This window comes from Lathyrus oleraceus, chromosome 1, assembly GCF_024323335.1.
Source record: "Lathyrus oleraceus cultivar Zhongwan6 chromosome 1, CAAS_Psat_ZW6_1.0, whole genome shotgun sequence".
Taxonomy (NCBI): Eukaryota; Viridiplantae; Streptophyta; class Magnoliopsida; order Fabales; family Fabaceae; genus Lathyrus; species Lathyrus oleraceus.
In genome coordinates this window covers 434,350,018-434,374,352 of record NC_066579.1, presented here as the reverse complement: position 1 = coordinate 434,374,352, position 24,335 = coordinate 434,350,018, and the positions used below count along the sequence as shown (strand labels likewise).

The window sequence follows — 24,335 nt, the reverse complement described above, 5'->3', positions numbered from 1 at the left end:
TTTGATCCCCCATTTTTATGTTGGTACGTAAGCACAAGTTCGAAGGTCTTGTGAAACACAAAAATATAATTAATGAATTCTTTTCTCATCCCCACATTCTATTTGTTTGTAAACATCATTTTTTACAAAATACATATGCACACAAGAAAGGTCTCCCTAGGAGTACCTAGGACACTTTTGGTGCTAACACCTTCCCTCTGTGTAACCAACCCCCTTACCTGTAATCTCTGGCATTTTATTAGTTTTGATTTGAAAACTTCTTATTTTTGGGTTTTGTTCGTACTTTTCCCTTTTCCCTTGGAAACATAAAAGTGCGGTGGTGACTCTCGTTATTTGATGTCTTGCTTATCCATAGCTTGATGATCCTGAATTTACCGCTACAGGACTCAACTTAAAGTCACGCTTGTGGGACTCAACTTAAAGTCTCATATGAGGGCCTCAAGTTAAAGTGTCGCTTTTCGAGATTATTACACTTCATCCTTTTCAAGTCTTCGTGCTTGAAGGACTATGCACTGGTATAATTTTAATTGACTCTTGAGAAAGGACAGTCCATGAAAAATAAGGAAGGCTAGGTGCAAGGGAGGGCTACCCTGCAAAGCCAGAGGCCTTCAAATGGGTTATATGGTCAACTGAAAGGGGCCGAGAGGCTGTCAAGATTGGCCTCCCACTGTCCACTCTCCTAATAAGTGTGGGTGATGGTGTGGATCAACAATGGGTAACTCAAGAGAGCCAGTCAAAACAGAAAACCATTTCCTCTATGATTCTAAGAAAAATAAGACTTCCCTTTACCAAATTCTTAATCATGGAGTTATGGCATAATCGCCCATTAATTTTACAATCTAGGATCAAGAGAGCCTTTATAAATACCCCAATTCTCAGACTGAGGAAAAGATCAATCTCATATTCACAAAAAAACACCCTTAAAACAAAGCTTCTCCCTCTTATGACCCTGCTCTAACACCCCACAAATACTAAACTTTTGGAAATCCTTACCGGTCAATGGTTGTTATGCATCTGCAATTTTTTTAGTAAGTATGAATGATAACGACTCTCTATCAAACCCTTCAAATTTGGGTACCTATAATTAATTATTACATGTTCCTAATGAGTTGGATAGGCCTTCACATAAACATCGATGGGCTCGCAGTTATCAATCTAATGAGTCAGATTAAGAAGTTTCTTCATCAGATACCCTTTCTGAGTCAAAATCGTCAGACAAGATACTATTTTTGGTTATAGGTGATTGTTATTACGAGGAAGAAAAGAGAATTAGAGGATAAAGTTTCAACTTCACAATATAAAATACTAGAAAATGCTAAAGATAAAATTTAAGTTAGAAGGATACCAGGATATATGGAATTGATGAAGCCAGAGAAATGGAAGAAAGGCAAAAGTTTTAAGAAAAACACTGAAATCACTTTTACTAATACTCTTAAGGAAGAGGGAGCAAATGTGTTTTCTCATAAAGTAACGACAGCGGAATGTCAAGATTGAAAAGATAACCTGGTTCATCTCTAGGACAATGATGTTTTTGAAGACGTGCACAACCAGGTTAAAAAGTCAACATTCAATCTTTCCAAAATTCAAAATTAAACTCAAGGCGAAGAAGCCACTGATTAGCTGCATAGGCAGAAGAAGAATGCTCAATTGGAAATGGAAAAAACTTTGAAAAAGACATATTAATAAATCTAATTATATATAATCATCGAAGTCTTTTTCTTATTATAAATCAATCCTAACTATTTTTCTTAATATATTTCATTTGCTTTTAGTATAAGTTTTTAAAACTTTTTATACATATTAAAAAATATGATAAATATTATATAAAAAAAATTATAAAAAGTTTTATAAAATAATTATTCATTAATAAATTATTATATTATAAAATAATATACTATTCATATACTGCCTTGAAGTGAAAATTACTGAATATATCTTGATTTAATTTTAAAAAGATACTATATTATTTAAACAAACCTATTTAGTAGTATATTATAGATATAGTGATAATTAAATTATTAGTGGTGGCACTTGCCCACACTTTGATATATCTACCTCCCTCCCTGCATACATAGCATAGCCAACAATGCATACCTAAAATTATTACATTTATTTTGGAAGCATTAAAAGTTAATAGGAATAATCAATTTCGACTAAGGTTTTTTTCGATCCTTGACGCTCCAGCAGTATTTTCTAATTTCACGGGGATTTTCTGATTCAAACTCATAAGGATCTTCCAGCAAGCATTTTTGCCAAAATGGTGTATTAAATTCAGTAGTACCCGGGATTGTTCCGACAGGTTGCTCTTTCAGTGTAGTGGAGTCAAGAACAACGGTAACAACCGGCCCAGGTGCAACTGGATCAGGAACCGCGATAGCAGCGGGCTCTGGTACAACAGGATCATCCAAGTCGAGTTCAACTGGATTAGGATCAGGAACAACGGCTGAATCTGGCAGAGAGTTAACTTTGTTTCCTGATGACTCGGGCGGAACTTCAAAATCTAGTTGCGCACGAGACATTCCGGGATCATGTGGAGGATTCATAAAATCATCAAAGTTCAACTTTGCACCAGTTTCAAAAGATGTGTCTATAACTTCTTTTGCAAGACTCTCCCAAAATGCCAATGATGACTCGAGCAGATCCAATCGCTCCATGTTTATCCTGAGAACGGACGCACTCTCAGCATTCGCTCTAGATAACTCTTCCGAAGTTTCCTTCAGAAGTTTAATGCTTGCTAAATTTTTATAGGAAAAAATTCCCAGATAACTTCGTTTTGTCCCTTTATTTACTGTAGATGGCAGGAGACTTGCCTCTTCCGCAGATTTCTGAAGCACTTGACCTAGGGAAGAGTGCAAAGTTTGTTGATTTAGTTCCAACTGCTGCAAGCGATCCTTCGAGGAACGTAACTGCATCTCATTTTGATTCCCCTCCTCTTGTTGCCTCTGACGTTCCATAAGTAGCTCTTCTTTTTCATGTCTAAGGTTTTCTATCAGGGCTTTGAAATTCCGCCGTTCTGATTCTGTTAATGGAGCAGCAACACCAACACCAGCAGTAACACCAGAAGTCGCAGTGTGTTGCCTATGAGCATTAGATGGAGAATGGCTAAAAACTGGTCTGCGTCTGTGGATATTCTTCATGAGATCTGGTTGATCTCTTACAAAGTCTTCATTTGAGAATTCCCATTGGTCTTGACCAACCTTACTAAAACCCTGATCAAACCAAAAACCATAACATAGTTCGATAAATAAATTAAAAAACAAAACAACAACAAGAAAATAGGAAACTCTATCTGGATCTCGCAAGCTCGCCTAAATTTTTTTATAAGTGTTAATGGAAGTAATCAAACTCAAATAAGTCGATTGAAGTTAACAAGCTCAAATTAATCGTTCGAAGTTAACAAATCCACAAAGATAAAATTTTGTAAAACCTCATCAAATCAAAAACCATAACACAATTTATGGAACAATCAAGAAATAAATGACAGTGATAAAAAATAATTAAACTAATAAAATTAACAAAAGAACCAATCAAGCTAACAAAGCAATGAAAATTATAATTAACGTTAAATTTACTTACATAGGTGTTAAGCTGTCTAACAAAACTTGAGAAGTTGTTATGTTTAAAGAATCTAGGCAACAATTCCTTCGAAAACTCAGGCTGATCCCAAACAACAAAACTTCTATTGGTCGCACTCCATGAAACAATGGCATCAGTTGTAGGATCACTGATCATCATATAAGTCTTAGCCAGAAAAGGTGGTACAGAGTTTAAACTAATCTGAACTTGCTCCATTATAGCACAATCTCAAATTCAAATAAAAACACAAAAAATGATTTCTCAAATCTCTAATTCAAAAAAAAAACACATAAAATATATTCCTCAAACACCCTTTAAATAGTAAAAAAATCCCTACAATTTCTTAAAAAAAATTATAATTCTTCCTTTTTATTCCCCTTTTTCATTTCATCAATAAATCTTAAAAGAGTATTTTTTTTTCTTTTTCAATTCCCAATTCATTCAAAATTTAAGCTTACAACTCAAAAGGTGATTTTTTTTTGCTGATTTAATGTTGAAAAAGTAAGGGTCAACATAACCAAAATAAAGAAATGGTTGTCTTTCAAATATTCACAATTTTTTCTTGTTCTTATCTGCTAAAATCTCAAAATACTCCGACCATTTTTTGAATTTTATACATTATTGAATTTATTATTTTCAGATAAAAACTAAAATAATTTATTTTATAAATAATAAAATATAATAAAATATTTTAAATTTATTAACTTAGTGAACAAGTCATAAAAAAGAGTTATTCAAATACAATGTTTAAACAAGAAAATTTTAAAAAGTATTAATTTGTATCTATAAAAATTAAAGATTATACTTAAAACATTATAAATTTAAATAATTAAAAATATTTTTAATAAATTATACTATCACAGTCAAAGAAAGTAATATAATATTATAAAAATAGTATTATTAAATTATTAAAATTAAATGAGATTAATTCAAATAACTTTATTCATAGAAGAAAAAAGTTAATTTTTTCCATAGAAATTTTCTTTTCTTTTGACCAAAAATATAAAATAAAATAATTATTAAAGATGTTAAATTAAATATTTTTTCTCACAACTATTCAATGGAGTGTAATTTAAATCCACTTTACGAGTTTAGAAGGAAAGAAAGGGTTTTGGTAAAAAGAACAAAGAAACTTAAATAAAATAAACAATGACTTTTTTTATAAGCTAAACAATGACTTCTTAACATGAGTCTGAGAGTTGGTTGGTAAAGCACTGGTGTATAATGGGTTTATGGAGCTTCTTAAGGCTGAACAGTTATTGAAGATAGAGTTGGAGCTCATAGGAGATTGAGGTTAAGGATGATGGTATTCTTCATCCATCATCTGCGTACCAGTTGATTTGAGTTGGTTTGTGTAAAGAAGAGTTGGACCTGGGGTCACATCAACCTTTTGTTGTTTCCTTCACTATTTTATTGTGTATGGGAGTATGATTTGTCTACTGACTTTACTGGATGTGTAGTGTGAATCTGAATCATGCTGCTAACTCTTGTTGAATAGGTTTTACCTGGTGTTTCAGGTTCAATTTGTTCCTATCATGTGTGTGCACACATGCTGAAGCATTAGACTCATCATCGGGACCTCGATTGTGTGTGTTAATATGTATGTTACTAGTATCTTCTACTGATTCTGACTTGACTACTTACTATGTGTTCATGCATGATTGGTATTGTGTATGCATGATTGTCTGCTTTAGAGCACTGACTTTTATATGTAGCTACCCGTGTCTTTTGACTCTATGCTACTATTTAGTGATGTTGCTACTCTGAATGCTGCTATGGGTTGGTTGTTGTTCTAATATCTAAAGATATATTTTCTTTCTATACCTTTGCCAATTTATGGAAAAAGGAGGATAAATGTATGGATGGGACAAGATGTTAACCTACCTGTTGATTTGTAGCAATCACCTAACTTATGTGCTACTTCTATTAATGTTGATGTTGTTTTTTCTGATGATTCTATTGGGTGATATGATATGTTATTTGTGTTATTTCATGAAGAATGCATCTTGTATTGTTTTAGCCAAAATTTACCAAATTGGGAGATTGTTGTTCCCTTTGGATTTGCTGCATTAGGCAAAATAACATATGTACAAGATGTATTTTAAACAACATGTGGAACAAGATGTTCCAACATGTGTTTCAGCATCTGACTTTGTTGCCAATAAGAGTTGTTGGTTAAAGTGTTTGACATAACTATTTAAGCAATATGCTTAAAGTTTGGGTTGCGATTCTCTTCTGATGTCCTTCAGAAGCGTTGAGGTGCTGACTTCTTCAAATGATCCAAAGTTTTGCTTTTGAGAAGAATTTTGTGTTTATAATCCAAAATCTACTATAAGAGATTTAGATATGTTCCAATCAAAGATATTTTGATTGGATGTACCTTCAAGGAAGGTTTCGTCCAAGAACTACTCTACAAAGAAGACTTATATGAAAAAGAGTCATTTTTGATGCTATGGTGTAACATGTGGAACACGATGCTCTAACATGTGTTGTACAACACCCGATCTTCATCAAAAAGGCATATGTTACTATATGCTGCAACATCTAACAAGTATTGCAGTTGTGGTTTCGTATTTTTCTATCCAAGATTCACTCTCATCAGAAGATCTGCAAGATATGGAGTAAAGTTAATTTGGATGTACTATTGCAATATATGGAATAAGATTTCTAATATGTGCAGTGCAACATTTGGCCTTGGTTCACCAAGCCAATATTGTTGCATTTTGGAGTGAAAATCTGGTTTAGATTAGATCAGATTTTTTGTTGTATTTATGCAATGCGTTTGTGTGATTTGTTTGGCAATTATTGAAGAGCAAATAAATTTAAATGGATATTTAAATTTGAAGTTGAATTAATTACGAATCATATCTTTTGTTGGAGAACTTTATGGAAAAAACCAAATCCAATAAGATTATGCTATTATTCTGGACGAAATTAAATAAAAAATCCAAGAAGAAAAACACAGGATAACATTGCTATTTAAGGACACTCGGAACTCACTTTTGAGATGTGAAAGGAGTGAGAGTTTTGAAGATACCTAGTGTTGAGTTTATCTTTTGAGTCTTTGTATGTGCACCACTCTAGCGTCTCATTTCATATCATAAGATGTATAATTTGGTTTTATTGAGTTGTAAACCTTGTTCAAATACACTAAGTACAACATTCTGGAAAACAACCAGGATAAACATCATTCTTAATCAAATAATCTTTAACAAACGACAACAGAGTAGTCACCAAATTCACATCCATGATCAAATTCAAACTTTCACCATCTTCAATGGCATGGACTGAAGGAGAAGAGCGATCCAAAGTGCAACAGAATTTAAAAATTTCTCCTTTAGTGATCCTTATGAATGGGCATGATCAGTGATAGAATCGTTACATCTTGTGGCGATTAAAACCTTTGATGCAGATCTACAGAGCGATCACGAACGTTGAATGGTGACAACGCCTTTACTCAGTCCACATGAAAGGATTCCTTAAATCTCAGTGCTAGCTGCTACGAATGAAGGCTTTGAGTGAGAGAGAGAAACGAAATTACAACTACACAAATCCTTCTACACAACGGTTCTATTTATAGAACCACTTGTCTGGGCTGCAACCTAAAAAGCCCATTTAAATGTATATGGCTCATATCTTATGATATGCCAAAATCACTTAAGCGTGTGGTACCTTACCATATCTCGTATTCTACTTAAGTACACCTTACCTTACGATATTCTATAATTCACTTAAGTGCACCGTACCTTACGGTGTTCCTTAGTTACTCTATCTCTCATCAATCCGTCCTTTTGTGTGTGACCCTATAGGTTTTCGCGACATTAACAACTATATTAAATCACATATTTAACATAATAAATAGTGAGCGGTATCTAGCAACATATCACTGCTACCCAAGACACGAAAATGTGATGTGATATGACAAATCCTTTTGTGATAATACTTATGTGTATAATTATCCTTTTGTCCCTATGTCTATATTGAACACAAGGCATAGACCGTGTCATCCTTGTCCAGTTAAATATTGGGCCCGTAGACATTTATCCTGTTACGCGGGATGGGCAAATTCCATCTAGGTCACTCATGTCCTTCAGCATGCTTCGTGGAGTACCCATTAACTGTCTTTATGGTCATCCAGTTACAGACAATGTTTGATCAGCAATAAGGCACTCGACGCTATATCTTGGGTACATAGTGGTTTCAGGTCAAAGGGTGGTATACACCATTATCACCATGAGAATAACTTATGACACTTTGCATAACATTCTATATAGTATTCTCATAGCGGGTCAATCTAGTATAAATATTGCTCTCAATATTCATACTTATGTTTAAGACTTGATAACTCCTTATCCAAGATCCATGAGATGTGATCATCAGTCTATATACATAATAGTCTTAATGCTTTAATCTTATCCCACTTCATAACAAAGCTCGACTACGGATACTTTAAGAATAGTGTCCTTATGTTTAATGGGATTTCATGATTAAGTCACACTTGATACATTAAACGGACTAGCTATTTTAGGGACTTTATTAAACAACCATAATAAAGAAGAAGCCTTTTATTATTAATAAATAATTCGATACAAGTACCAAAAGTATTGGCCTCTAGGGATTACACCAACAATCTTCCACTAGCACTAGAGCCAATCAGGCATACCCCTAATGCCCATAGATCTAGTATGGCCATCATGCTTCTGTTGCGCAAGAGGCTTTGCCAGTGGGTAAACAATATTGTCAAGTGTAGGTACTCTGTATATTTTCACATCTCCTCTATCTATTATCTCTCGAATGAGGTGATAACGCCTAAGTATGTGTTTGGATCGTTGGTGAGATCTAGGCTCCTTAGCTTGTGTGATAGCACCATTGTTATCACAATAGAGACCAATGGGATCCACAATGCTAGGAACTATGCCAAGTTCACTAATGAACTTTTTGATCCAAACAGCTTCCTTTGATGCACTTGATGCAGCAATATACTCGACCTCAGTTGTAGAATCAACAATTGTATCTTGCTTTGAACTTTTCCAGCTACAGCGCCACCGTTTAAGGAAAACACATAACCAGATTGTGATCTAAAGTCATCCTTATCTGTCTGAAAGCTAGCATCGGTGTATCCAATTACAACAAGCTCTTCCTGACCTCCATATATCAATAGTGAGTCCTTAGTCCTTCTCAAATACTTAAGGATATTCTTGACAGCTACCCAATGAGCATCACTAGGATCAGATTGGTACCTACTCGTTGCACTTAAAGCATACGAGACATCTGGTCGAGTACATAACATGGCATACATGATAGATCCTATTACAGATGCATATGGAATCTTATTCATGCGATCCCTTTCTTCCTTAGTTGAAGGGGATTGTGTTTTTGATAGACACAAGCCATGTTGCATAGGTATGAATCCTTTCTTGGAATCATGCATATTAAAGTGTCTCATCACTTTGTCTATGTATGTACTCTGACTTAGGCCAAGCTGTTTTTGTGATCTATCTCTATAGATCCTGATTCCTAATATATAGGTTGCTTCACCTAGGTCCTTCATAGAAAAGCATTTCCCCAACCAAGACTTTACTTGTTGCAGGGTAGGGACATCGTTTCGAATGAGTAATATGTCATATACATATAATACCAGGAAAACTATCATGCTCCCACTAACCTTCTTGTAGACACAAGGCTCATCTTCGTTCTTGATGAATCCATATTGTTTTACTGTTTCATCAAAACAAAGATTTCAGCTTCTGGAAGCTTGATTCAATCCATAGATTGATCTTTGTAACTTACATATCTTTTGGGCTTCTTCTGGTATGTCAAATCCTTCAGGTTGTGTCATGTACACATCCTTAAGAAGATTCCCATTAAGGAAAGCAGTTTTGGCATCCATCTGCCATATTTCATAATCATGATATGCAGCGATAACAAGTAAAATTCAAACAGATTTAAGCATTGCAACTGGTGAAAAGGTTTCATCATAGTCAACCCCATGAATTTGTTTATATTCTTTTGCAACCAGTTTTTCCTTATAGGTATGTACCTTACCATCCATGTTAGTTTTCTTTTTGAAGACCCACTTGCATCCTATAGGGTTAACTCCTACAGGAGGCTCTACCAAGGTCCAAACTTGGTTTGTGTACATGGAATCCATTTCATATTTCATGGCTTCTAGCCACTTCTCAGACTCGGGACCAGTTATGGCCTCTTGGTAGGTCACATGCTCATCTTGATCCATGAGTAATACATTACCTTGATCAGTTATGAGATATCCATATCTCTCAGGTAGGTGATGTATCTTGCTTGACCTGCATTGGTCTTGTTCTACTTGAGAAGGTTGCTCTTCCACAACTACTTGTGTTTCCTACTCTAATTCCTCCATAGGTGTATCAATGCTTTATGTTTCTTGAATTTCTTCAAGCTCTACACTCTTCCCACTGATTCCTTTGGAAATAAAATCCTTTTCTAGGAAAACTCCAGTTCGAGCGACAAACACTTTGCCCACAGAAGGATTGTAGAAGTAATACCCTCTTGTTTCTTTAGGATACCCCACAAGTAAGCATTTGTCAGATTTTGGCTCAAGCTTAGTTGAAATTTGTCGTTTCACATAAACTTCGCAACCCCAAATCTTCATGTAAGACATATGTGGCTTCTTACCACTCCATATCTCATATGGTGTCTTCTCAACCTTTTTGGATGGAACACAGTTAAGTGTGTAAGATGTTGTCAATAGTGTATGTCCCCAAAAGGAGTTTGGAAGATCGGCGTGACTCATCATGGATCAGACAATGTCTAACAAGGTTCGATTTCTTCTCTCAGATACACCGTTCCATTGGGGTGTTCCAGGAGGAGTAAGTTGGGATAGGATCCCACACTCTTTCAGATGATCATCAAACTCTAGGCTTAAATACTCACCACCTTGATCTGATCGAAGAGGTTTAATATTCTTACCTAGTTGGTTTTGTACTTCATTCTTGAATTCCTTGAACTTTTCAAAGGACTCTGATTTGTGTTTCATTAAATACACATAACCATATCTACTGAAATCATCAGTAAATGCGATGAAGTACTGAAATTATCAACTTTTATGTTTGGAGTGATAGCTAAATCAAATTTTATGAGCATGTAATATGAGGATACATTATAGGTCATTTTTGACCTATACCATTGAACAAGTGATTTTCCTCAACTTCAAAAATGCATAACTCTATCATTCTAAATCCAAATGACATGAAATTAGTGACTATTTTGAAGGCATTTAAAAGAGCTTCAACTTTTATGAAGACACTTTTCTCATTTGGAGCTCACATGAAAAGTTAAGTAAGGTGGAACATTGAGGTATATGACTTAACACTTAGAAAAAATTTCAACATGTTGAAATTTCTAAACTTCCACCTCAAAATTCGTCATGATTCAAGTTCCAAATGGAAAAGTGTCCAACATAAGAGTTGTTCCCCTTGATCTAAGCTTTCCAAAGAGTACTATTTCATCCATTTTAGAAAAGGTTTGCTAGGGATACGCATGGTCCTAACAGGTCTGCATCAAGTGGAAAGATAAAATGTTCAAAACATCACATAGCATTGCCTTTCCATTCAAGCTTCATTTCAGATGCATTTGGACCAAAATGGATTGCTTCATGGGCCTGTACACGCCCATGCAAGATTGTGCATGACCTTGCCAAATTTGGAAGCAAATTCAAGTGTGCAAATAACACTCACAATTGCTATAAATACAAGCCCTCTGAGCTCATTTGAAAGGACCTTTGCGCGCCAGCTTTCCCCCCTCTCTTCAAACCTTCACAATTCAAAGGAAAACCTGAGAATTTTCATTTGAAAATTGAGTTTGAATCTCACTATTTGGAGATTCAAAAACTCCAGGATCCAAAGCTTTGTTCCATTCCCAAACCACTTCTGCAAGCTTCCTGAGTGTGATCAAGCAAGGATTGAAGCAAGCAAGATCATGTTCTGCACAACATTGAAGGTATTTTCCAAAAAAAATCTTCTCTTCGATTCTCACTCAATTCTCATCCATTCTCTTGGATCTTTAGTTGTCTGAAGTCCTACCAATGTAGGCAAGAAGATTGAGTTGCTTTGAGGTCAAATCGAAGCAACTTAGTTGACACACCTCAAAATTTAACTCCTCATATCTTTCTATATATTTGGAGTTAGTTAAAATTTAAGTCAGATTCATGCTCTATGCCGTTTTTTCTTTCAGATCATGTCCTCCTTTTTCATTTATGTGATGGTGATGACTGAACCAGTCCGGTAAGGCTCGCCTGAGAAGGTGACCGGAGGTTTAGCGCCGGCGATGTGTTGGATAGGTTCAAAGCCATTGATGTTGTTCAAAATGTTTTAATCTAACGCGTTGCTTGTAATTACCACTTGTGTTACACGTTGACTAGTGACTATGGTGGAAAGCGCGTTGATGGCCACTTGATCTGCCACCTCAACTAATGAGGGAGATCAAGTGGTCCACATTTTTTTGAATATTTGAATTTAATTTTATTTATTTTATTTTCATTAATTCATATTAATTTTAATATTGATCCAAAAAATATGAGAGTTTCACCAAAAAAATTTAAATAAAATCCTCTTTCTTATTTTCAATTAAAATTATTTTTTGGATCATTATTAATATTTTTCATAATTTAATTGATTTTGTGAATATTTTTAATTGTTTAAAAATACTTTAAAGTTTCCAAAAATTCTGAAAATTTTTCTCCAAGGTCCTTTGAACTTGCTTGACCTATGATAAATCTCATGGTCATTTATTTGGTGTTTTGATGAGATTTTAGGAATTTGACAAACCATATTTAATTTAATGCATTATTTTTAGTATTTTTAAATGGAATAAATGCCAAATAATTGTGTTGAGTCATTTTGATTGTTTGTATGAGTTTGACTTATGTTGTTGGGCCTTGGTCAAGGCTGATTTGACTTTGCTAGGTTAAGATAATTGGATTTAGGGGATTGATGGAATGTACATTCCATCTCCCAAAATGAATGAATGATCTTAATTTGGTAAAAGTCATCCTTTGTCCAATTTGAGTTTTGATCTATTCCCCTCCCTCTTCATCTTATTCCCCTTCTTAATACATTCATATCATGGAACTATGATATCTCAATATCCTAAGGCTAGTTGATTGAAAAATCAACATAAGTATGGATGAGATTAGGCCACCTCTTTTGCATATTCTTTTTGTGTGTGGTATATTTCATGAGCATAGTCCATTATATTATGTCTCTAACATGCATTAACACCAAAATTCTATTGCCCGACCTCAAATAGTTGTGACTTCTACATAAGTCCAATTACGATTGCTTAACATATCGCTAAATTTTTGACACAAAAGGCATAACATTATAATTAGTGAGATAGTAAGTTTCCCCTCTTTCATGGTATTGTATGAAAACTTGGCCTTTTTTCCTTCCTTTGGAAGATGTCTTGGTTCAAGGATCCATGCTTGTGATAAGTGGGTTTAGTGTTCTCCAAAGAATGACTTAAAACAAAAAAAAAGTAAAAGCAATACTACTAACTCATTAACAACTAACATTTGATTTCAAGTCATTTACTTTAATGCACTTTATTTTTAAGCCTTATTCATTTGTCGTTATTCATACCATTCTAATTGTTTATGTTAATGTCATTTTCACTTTGTCCATTTGGACCATATTTTGTGATATATTTTGCTTGTGTATATTGTGTTTGTTTGTGTGGTCTTTGTCTATTAATGTACATAATAAGAACAAAAACCCTAAAAAACATCTTGTGTGGACTGTTGGTTTGATCTGAGACAATTGGACTTAGAATTTAGGCAACGCTCCCTATGCAAAGGACTTGGCCAATGCCAACTTTCATGAAACCAAGTGATCGCAATTTGAAACTTCATCTGATACATCATTGAAGATCTCTTTGAGTTCATTTGCAACACGATCATTGTGAAGCTGTTATTTTGAATCTGTGACTTGTAGCATTGTGGAATTCATCTACTACATGGAGTTGATAAGCTTGGATGTGACTATCTTTATTTGATGTCTTGCTCTTCAAGTTGTTATATTATGCATTTTTTGTTACTTAATGTCCAATGGAATTTAGGTTTATATATGACATTTTTGTCTATTGGATTGCAACCCATTGGTTAGATCTTTCAACTCTTAACTTTTAATTTTGTGCTTAGGATTAGTCTCTTCATATCCTCCCCATCTCTTTAATTTCAAAATCTCTCCCTCCTTTCAAAAATTTCTTTGTTTGTACTTGTTTTGTTTCTAAACTTAGACCATTTTGCAAACTAGAAACTTTGTCCTTAGGCCATTGCATTTTCAAACTTCTTTTCTCAATCAAATTTGTAAATAAATTTAATTATACTTGACTTAAAAATTTTCAAAAGTCAAAAAGAACTAACTCATTCAAACCATTTTAGGCCTTTGTGCCTTTCAAACTTAATTTTTGTTAAAAAGCAAAGCATCCACTTTGAAATTTGTATCACGAACTACGAGGTTTTGATTCCTCATTTTTATGTTGGTACGTAGGCACAAGTCCGAAGGTCTTGTCAAACACAAAAATATAATTAATGAATTCTTTTCTCCTCCCCACATTCTATTTGTTTGTAAACATCATTTTGTACAAAATACATATGCACACAAGAAAGGGCTCCCTAGGAGTACCTATGACACTTTTGGTGCTAACACCTTCCCTCTGTGTAACCAACCCCCTTACCTGTAATCTCTGGCATTTTATTAGTTTTGATTTGAAAACTTCTTATTTTGGGTTTTTTTCGCACTTTTCCCTTTTCCCTTGGAAACAATAAAAGCGCGGTGGTGACTCTCGTTATTTGATGTCTTGCTTATCCATAGCTTGATGATCATGAATTTTCCGTTACAAGACTCAACTTAAAGTCACGCTTATGAGACTCAACTTAAAGTCTCATATGAGGGTCTCAAGTTAAAGTGCCGCTTGTCGAGATTATTACATTTCATCCTTTTCAAGTCTTCGTGCTTGAAGGACTATGCACTGGTATAATTTTATTTGACTCCTAAGAAAGGACAGTCCATGAAAAATAAGGAAGGCTACGTGCAAGGGAGGGATGCCCTACAAAGCCAGAGGCCTTCAAATGGGTCATATGGTCACCTGAAAGGGGCCGGGAGGCTGTCAAGATTGGCCTTCCACTGTCCACTCTCCTAATAAGTGTGGGTGATTGTGTGGATCAACAATGGGTAACTCAAGAGAGCCAGTCAAAATAGAAAACCATTTCCTCTACGATTCTAAGAAAAATAAGTCTTCCCTTTACCAAATTCTTGATCATGGAGTTATGGCATAATCGCCCACTAATTTTATAATCTAGGATCAAGAGAGCCTTTATAAATACCCCAGTTCTCAAACTGAGGAAAAGATCAATCTCATATTCACAAAAAACACCCTTAAAAAAAGCTTCTCACTCTTATAACCCTGGTCTAACACCACACAAATACTATACTTTTGGAAATCCTTATCGGTCAATGTTTGTTATGCATCCGCAAGTTTTTTAGTAAGTATGAATGATAATGACTCTCTATCAAAACCTTCAAATTTGGGCAACTATAATTAATTATTACATGTTCCTAATGAGCTGGATAGGCCTTCACATAAACATCGATGGGCTCGTAGTTATCAATCTAATGAGTCAGATTAAGAAGTTTCTTCACCAGATACCCTTTCTTAGTCAAAATCGTCAGACAAGATACTATTTTTGGTTATAGGTGATTGTTATTACGAGGAAAAAAAGAGAATTAGAGGATAAAGTTTCAACTTCATAATCTAAAATACTAGAAAATGCTAAAGATAAAATTTAAGTTAGAAGGATACCAGGCTATATGGAATTTATGAAGCCAGAGAAATGGAAGAAAGGCAAAAGTTTTAAGAAAAACACTGAAATCACTTTTACTAATACTCTCAAGGAAGAGGGAGCAAATGTGTTTTCTCATAAAGTAACGAAAGCGGAATGTCAAGATTGAAAAAAAATCTGGTTCGTCTCTAGGACAATGATGTTTTTGAAGACGTGCACAACCAGGTTAAAAACTCAACATTCAATCTTTCCAAAATTCAAAATTAAACTCAAGGCGAAGAAGCCGCCGATTAGCTGTATAGGCAGGAGAAGAATGCTCAATTGGAAATGGAAAAAGCTTTGAAAAAGACATATTAATAAATCTAATTATATATAATCATTGAAGTCTTTTTCTTATTATAAATCAATCCTAACTATTTTTCTTATTATATTTCATTTTCTTTTAATATAATTTTTTTAAACTTTTTATACGTATTAAAAAATATGATAAATATTATATAAAAAAATTATAAAAAGTTTTATAAAATAATTATTCATTAATAAATTATTATATTATAAAATAATATACTATTCATATACTGCCTTGAAGTGAAAATTACTGAATATATCTTGATTTAATTTTAAAAAGACACTATATTATTTAAAGAAACCTATTTAGTAGTATATTATAGATATAGTGATAATTAAATTATTAGTGGTGGCACTTGCCCACACTTTGATATATCTACCTCCCTCACTTCATACATAGCATAGCCAACAATGTATACCTAAAATTACATTTATTTTAGAAGCATTAAAAGTTAATAGGAATAATCAATTTTGACTAAGGTTTTTTTCGATCCTTGATGCTCCAGCAGTATTTTCTAATTTCACGGGAATTTTCTGATTCAAACTCATAAGGATATTCCACCAAGCTTTTTTGCCAAAATGGTGTATTAAACTCAGTAGTACCCGGGATTGTTCCGACAGGTTGCTCTTTCAGTGTGGTGGAGTCAGGAACAACGGTAACAATTGGCCCAGGTGCAACTGGATCAGGAACCGCGATAGCAGCTGGCTCTGGTACAACAGGATCATAAATAAATATATCGTCCAAGTCGAGTTCAACTGGATCTGGATCAGGAACAATAGCTGAATCTGGCAGAGAGTTAGTTTTATTTCCTGATGACTCGGGCGGAACTTCAAAATCTAGTTGCGCACGAGACATTCCGGGACCATGTGGAGGATTCATAAAATCATCAAAGTTCAACTTTGCACCAGTTTCAAAATGATGTGTCTGTAACTTCTTTTGCAAGACTCTCCCAAAATGCCAATGATGACTCGAGCAGATCCAATCGCTCCATGTTTATACTGAGAACGGACGCACTCTCAGCATTCACTCTAGATAACTCTTCCAAAGTTTCCTTCGGAAGTTTAATGCTTGCTAAATTTTTATAGGGACAATTTCCCATATAACTTCGTTTTGTCCCCATATTTCCTATAGATGGCAGGAGACTTGCCTCTTCCGCAGATTTTTGCAGCACTTGACCAAGGGAAGAGTGCAAAGCTTGTTGATTTAGTTCCAACTGCTGCAAGCGATCCTTTGAGGAACGTAACTGCATCTCGTTTTGATTCCCCTCCTCTTGCTGCCTCTGACGTTCCATAAGTAGCTCTTCTTTTTCATGTCTAAGATTTTCTATCTGAGCTTTGAAATTCCTCCGTTCTGATTCTGTTAATGGAGCAGCAACACCACCACCAACACTAGCAGCAGGACTAGAAGTCGCAACGCGTTGCCTATGAGCATTAGGCGAAGAATGGCTAAAAACTGGTCTGCGCCTGTGGATATTCTTCATGAGATCTGGTTGATCTCTTACAAAGTCTTCATTTGAGAATTCCCATTGGTCTTGATCAACCTTACTAAAACCCTGATCAAACCAAAAACCATAACACAGTTCGATAAATAAATTAAAAAACAAAACAACAACAAGAAAATAGGAAACTCTATCTGGATCTCGCAAGCTCGCCTAAATTTTTTACAAGTGTTAACGGAATTAATCAAACTCAAATAAGTCGATTGAAGTTAACAAGCTCAAATAAATCGTTCGAAGTTAACAAATCCACAAAGATAAAATTTTCTAAAACCTCATCAAATCAAAAACCATAACACAATTTATGCAACAATCAAGAAATAAATGACAGTGATAAAAAATAATTAAACTAATAAAATTAACAAAAGAACCAATCAAGCTAACAAAGCAATGAAAATTATAATTAACGTTAAATTTACTTACATAGGTGTTAAGCTGTCTAACAAAACTTGAGAAGTTGTTATGTTTAAAGAATCTAGGCAACAATTCCTTCGAAAACTCAGGCTGATCCGAAACAACGAAACTTCTATTGGTAGCACTCCATGAAACAATGGCATCAGTTGTAGGATCACTGACCATCATATAAGTCTTAGCTAGAAAAGGTGGTACAGAGTTTAAACTAATCTGAACTTGCTCCATTATAGCACAATCTCAAATTTAAAAAAAAACACAAAAAATGATTTCTCAAATCTCAAATTCAAAAAAATACACAAAATATATTCCTCAAACACCCTTTAAATAGTAAAAAATCCCTTCAATTTCTTTTTATTTATTTATAATTCTTCCTTTTTATTCCCCTTTTTCATTTCATCAATAAATCTTAATAGAGTATATTTTTTTTTCTTTTTCAATTCCCAATTCATTCAAAATTTAAGCTTACAACTCAAAAGATGAATTTTTTTGCTGATTTAATGTTGAAAAAGTAAGGGTCAGCATAACCAAAATAAAGAAATGGTTGTCTTTCAAATATTCACAATTTTTTCTTGTTCTTATCTGCTAAAATCTCAAAATGCTCCGACCATTTTTTGAATTTTATACATTATTGAATTTATTATTTTCAAATAAAAACTAAAATAATTTAATTTAAAAACAATAAAATATAATATAATATTTTAAATTTATTAACTTAGTGAACAAGTCATAAAAAAAGAGTTATTCAAATACAATGTTTAAACAAGAAAATTTTAAAAAGTATTAATTTGTATCTATAAAAATTAAAGATTATACTTAAGACATTATAAATTTAAATAATTAAAAATATTTCTAATAAATTATACTATCACAGTCAAAGAAATTAATATAATATTATAAAAATAGTATTATTAAATTATTAAAATTAAACGAGATTAATTAAAATGATTTTATTCATAGAAGAAAGCAGTTAATTTTTTCATAGAAATTTGCTTTTATTTTGACCAATAAATAAAATAATATAATTATTAAAGATGTTAAATTAAATATTTTTTCTCACAACTATTCAATGGAATGTAATTTAAATCCACTTTACAAGTTTAGAAGGAAAGAAAGGGTTTTGGTAAAAAGAACAAAGAAACATAAATAAAATAAACAATGACTTTTTTTATAAGCTAAACAATGACTTCTTAACATGAGTCTGAGAGTTGGTTGGTAAAGCACTGGTGTATAATGAGTTTATGGAGCTTCTTAAGGATGATCAGTTGTTGAAGACAGAGTTGGAGCTTATAGGAGATTGAGGTTAAGGATGATGGTATTCTTCATGGATTGCTGAGGATCAGTTACAAGATGTATGTTGAGAAATGAAGTCTCAGACTTTACATCCATCATCCACATACCAGTTGATTTGAGTTGGTTTGTGTAAAGAAGTGTTGGACCTGAGGTCACATCAACCTGTTGTTGTTTCCTTCACAATTTTATTGTGTATGGGAGTATGATTTGTCTACTGACTTTACTGGATGTATAATGTGAATCTGGTTCATGTTGCTAACTCTTGTGTGAATAGGTTTTACCTGGTATTTTAGGTTCAATTTGTTCCTATCATATGTGTGCACACATGCTGAAGCATCAGACTCACCATCTGGACCTCGATTGTGTGTGTTAATATGTATGTTACTAGTATCTTCTATTGATTCTGACTTAACTACTAACTATGTATTCATGCATGATTGGTATTGTGTATGCATGATTGTCTGCTTTAGAGCATTGACTTTTATGTGTAGCTACCTGTGTCTTTTGACTTTATGTTACTATTTAGTGATGTTGCTACTCTGAATGCTGTTATGGGTTAGTTGTTGTTCTAATATCTAAAGATATATTTTATTTCTATACCTTTGCCAATTTATGGAAAAAAAGGAGGATAAATGTATGGATGGGACAAGATGTTAACCTACCTGTTGATTTGTAGCAATCACCTGACTTATGTGCTACTTCTATTGATGTTGATGTTGTTTTTTCTGATGATTCTGTTGGGTGATATGATGTGTTACTTGTGTTATTTTATGAAGAATGCATCTTGTATTGTTTTAGCCAAAATTTACCAAATTGGGAGATTGTTGTTCCCTTTGGATTTGCTGCATTAGGCAAAATAACATATGTACAAGATGTAATTTAAGCAACATGTGAAACAAGATGTTCCAACATGTGTTTCAGCATCTCACTTTGTTGCCAATAAGAGTTGTTGGTTAAAGTGTTTGACATAACTATTTAACCAATATGCTTAAAGTTTGGGTTGTGATTCTCTTCTGATGTCCTTCAGAAGTGTTGAGGTGCTGACTTCTTCAAATGATCCAAAGTTTTGCTTTTGAGAAGGATTTTGTGTTTATAATCCAAAATCTACTATAAGAGATTTAGATATGTTCCAATCAAAGATATTTTGATTGGATGTACCTTCAAGGAAGGTTTCGTCCAAGAACTACTCTACAAAGAAGACTTATATGAAAAAGAGTCATTTTTGATGATATGGTGTAACATGTGGAACACGATGCTCTAACATGTGTTGTACAACACCCGATCTTCATCAAAAAGACATATGTTACTATATGCTGCAACATCTAACAAGTATTGCAATTGTGGTTTCGTATTTTTCTATCCAAGATTCACTCTCATCAGAAGATCTGCAAGATATGGAGAAAAGTTAATTTGGATGTACTATTGCAATATATGGAATAAGATATTCTAATATGTGCAATGCAACATCTGGCCTTGGTTCACCAAGCCAATATTGTTGCATTTTGGAGTGAAAATCTGGTTTAGATTAGATCAGATTTTTTGTTGTATTTATGTAATGCGTTTGTGTGATTTGTTTGGCAATTATTGAAGACCAAATACATTTAAATGGATATTTAAATTTGAAGTTGAATTAATTACGAATCATATCTTTTGTTGGAGAACTTTATGGAAAAAACCAAATCCAATAAGATTATGCTATTATTCTGGATGAAATTAATTCAAAAATCCAAGAAGAAAAGCCCAGGATAACATTGCTATTTAAGGAGACTCGGAACTCACTTTTGAGATGTGAAAGGAGTGAGAGTTTTGAAGATAACTAGTGTTAGGGTTTATCTTTTGAGTCTTTGTATGTACACCACTCTAGCATCTCATTTCATATCATAAGGCGTATAATTTGGTTTTATTGAGTTGTAAACCTTGTTCAAATACACTAAGTACAACATTCTGGAAAACAACCAGGATAAACATCATTCTTAATCAAATAATCTTTAACAAACGGCAACAGAGTAGTCACCAAATTCACGTCCATGATCAAATTCAAACTTTCACCATCTTCAATGGCATGGACTGAAGGAGAAGAGTGATCCAAAGCGCAACGGAATTTAAAATTTTCTCCTTTAGTGATCCTTATGAATGGGCATAATCAGTGATATAATCGTTACCTCTTGTGGCAATTAAAACCTTTGATACAGATCTACGGAGCGATCACGAACGTTGAATGGTGACAACGCCTCTACTCAGTCCACACGAACGAATTCCTTCAATCTCAATGTTAGCTGCTACGAATGAAGGCTTTGAGTGTGTGTGTGTGTGTGTGTGTGTGTGTGTGTGTGTGTGAGAGAGAGAGAGAGAGAGAGAGAGAGAGAGAGAGAGAGAGAGAAACAAAATTACAACTACGCAAATGCTTCTGCACAATGCTTCTATTTATAGAACCACTTGTGTGGACTGCAAGCTAAAAAGCCCACTTAAGTGTATGTGGCTCATATCTTATGATATGCCAAAATCACTTAAGCGTGTGGTACCTTACCATATTTCGTATTCTACTTAAGTACTTCGTACCTTACGATGTTCTACAATTCACTTAATTGCACCGTACCTTACAATGTTCCTTAGTTACTCTATCCCTCATCAATCCGTCCTTTTGTGTGTGGCCCTGTAGGTTTTCACGACATTAGCAATTATATTAAATCACGTATTTAACATAATAAACAGTGAGCTGTATCTAGCAACACATCGCTGCTACCCAAGACACGAAAATGTCATGTGATCTGACAAATCCTTTTGTGGTAATACTTATGTGTATAATTACCCTTTGACCCCTATGCCTATATTGAACAAAAGGCATAGACTGCGTCATCCTTGTCCAGTTCAATATTGGGCCTATAGACATTTATCTTGTTACGCGGGATGGGCAAATTCCATCTAGGTCACTCATGTCCTTCAGCATGCTTCGTGGAGTACCCATTAACTGTCTTTATGGTCATCCAGTTATGGACAATGTTTGATCAGCAATAAGGCACTCGACTCTATATCTAGGGTACATAGTGGTTTCAGGTCAAAGAGTGGTATACACCATTATCACCATGAGAATAACTTATGACACTTAGCATAACATTCTATATAGTATTCTCATAGCGGGTCAATCTAGTCTAAATATTACTCTCGATATTCATACTTATGTTTAAGACTTGATAACTCTTTATCCATGATCCATGAGATGTGATCATCAATTTATATACATAATAGTCTTAATGCTTTAATCTTATCCCATTTCACAACAAATCTCGACTACGGATACTTTAAGCATAGTGTCCTTATGTTTAATGGGATCTCATGATTAAGTCACACTTGATACATTAAACGGACTAGCTATTTTAGGGACTTTATTAAACAAACATAATAAAGAAAAAGACTTTTATTATTAATAAATAATTCGATACAAGTACCAAAAGTATTGGCCTCTAGGGATTACACCAACAATCTCCCACTAGCACTAGAGCCAATCAGGCATACCCCTAATGCCCATAGATCTAGTATGGCCATCATGCTTCTGCTGCGCAAGAGGCTTTGTCAGTGGGTCAACAAGATTCTCAAGTGTAGGTACTCTGCATATTTTCACATCTCCTCTATTTATTATCTCTCGAATGAGGTGATAATGCCTAAGTATGTGTTTGGATCGTTGGTGAGATCTAGGCTCCTTAGCTTGTGCGATAGCACCATTGTTATCATAATAGAGACCAATGGGATCTACAATGCTAGGAACTATGCCAAGTTCACTAATGAACTTTTTGATCCAAACAGCTTCCTTTGCTGCACTTGAGGCAGCAATATACTCGGCCTCGGTTGTAGAATCAACAACTCTATCTTGCTTTGAACTTTTCCAGCTCACAGCGCCACCGTTTAAGCAAAACACATAACCAGATTGTGATCTAAAGTCATCCTTATCTGTATGGAAGCTAGCATCGGTGTATCCAATTACATCAAGCTCTTCCTGACCTCCATATATAAAGAATGACTCCTTAGTCCTTCTCAAATACTTAAGGATATTCTTGATAGCTACCCAATGAGCATCATCGGGATCAGATTGGTACCTACTCGTTGCACTTAAAGCAGACGAGACATTTGGTCGAGTACATAACATGGCATACATGATAGATCCTATTGCAAATGCATATGGAATCTTATTCATGTGATCCCTTTCTTCCTTAGTTGAAGGGGATTGTGTTTTTGATAGACACAAGCCATGTTGCATACGTATGAATCCTTTCTTGGAATCATGCATATTAAAGCGTCTTAGCACTTTGTCTATGTATGTACTCTGACTTAGGCCAAGCAGTTTTTGTGATCTATCTCTATAGATCCTGATTCCTAATATATAGGTTGCTTCACCTAGGTCCTTCATAGAAAAGCATTTCCCCAACCAAGACTTTACTTGTTGCAGGGTAGGGACATCGTTTCTAATGAGTAATATGTCATATACATATAATACCAGGAAAACTACCATGCTCCCACTAACCTTCTTGTAGACACAAGACTCATCTTCATTCTTGATGAATCCATATTGTTTTATTGTTTCATCAAAACGAAGATTCCAGCTTCTGGAAGCTTGCTTCAATCCATAGATTGATCTTTGTAATTTACATATCTTTTGGGCTTCTTCTGGTATGTCAAATCCTTCAGGTTGTGTCATGTACACATCCTCAAGAAGATTCCCATTAAGGAAAGCAGTTTTGGCATCCATCTGCCATATTTCATAATCATGATATGCAGCGATAACAAGTAAAATTCGAACAGATTTAAGCATTGCAACTGGTGAAAAGGTTTCATCAGAGTCAACCCCATGAATTTGTTTATATCCTTTTGCAACAAGTTTTTCCTTATAGGTATGTACCTTACCATCCATGTCAGTCTTCTTTTTGAATACCCACTTGCATCCTATAGGGTTAACTCCTATAGGAGGCTCTACCAAGGTCCAAACTTGGTTTGTGTACATGGAATCCATTCATATTTCATGGCTTCTAACCACTTCTCAGACTCGGGACCAGTTATGGCCTCTTTGTAGGTCACGGGCTCATCTTGATCCATGAGTAATACATCACCTTGATCAGTTATGAGATATCCATATCTCTCAGGTAGGTGATGTATCCTTCTTGACCTACGTTCGTTTTGTTCTACTTGTAAGAACAAAATTAGTTCTACAATAGAATTCCAGGATTTTGATGATAACAAAGGATGAAACCAAAAATGGCACCCTAACGAAAATTCTCTAGGTGTGCAGGACTCTGAATAGCAACAAAGGAATCTGATCGATTTATCAGATACAAACTCTGATCAGATACAAAGTACTAGAAGATCAAAAGCATCTGAAGAAGAAGTGCGCTCTAGAAGTTCTG

At 34.4% G+C, this 24,335-nt stretch overlaps 2 protein-coding genes across 3 annotated transcripts; both read right to left on the bottom strand.

The window, feature by feature from the left end:
• Positions 1-1,969: 1,969 nt before the first annotated feature.
• On the bottom strand, positions 1,970-17,919 carry LOC127080439 (heat stress transcription factor A-4c). 2 transcript variants are annotated; one of them, XM_051020764.1, is made up of 2 exons: positions 17,662-17,919; positions 1,970-3,209 (listed from the first exon to the last, which is right to left on the bottom strand). In XM_051020764.1, the coding sequence occupies exons 1-2, from the start codon at positions 17,875-17,877 to the stop codon at positions 2,154-2,156; spliced, it is 1,272 nt and encodes a 423-aa protein (XP_050876721.1). In that variant the 5' UTR covers positions 17,878-17,919; the 3' UTR covers positions 1,970-2,153. The 2 variants fall into 2 exon arrangements, with proteins under 2 accessions (XP_050876721.1, XP_050876717.1); XM_051020760.1 differs by lacking the exon at positions 17,662-17,919 and adding an exon at positions 3,577-3,851.
• On the bottom strand, positions 15,990-17,640 carry LOC127080447 (heat stress transcription factor A-4c-like). Its single transcript, XM_051020769.1, has one exon. It carries the CDS (start codon positions 17,221-17,223, stop codon positions 16,654-16,656), a length of 570 nt encoding a protein of 189 aa, XP_050876726.1. The 5' UTR covers positions 17,224-17,640; the 3' UTR covers positions 15,990-16,653.
• Positions 17,920-24,335: the final 6,416 nt, after the last annotated feature.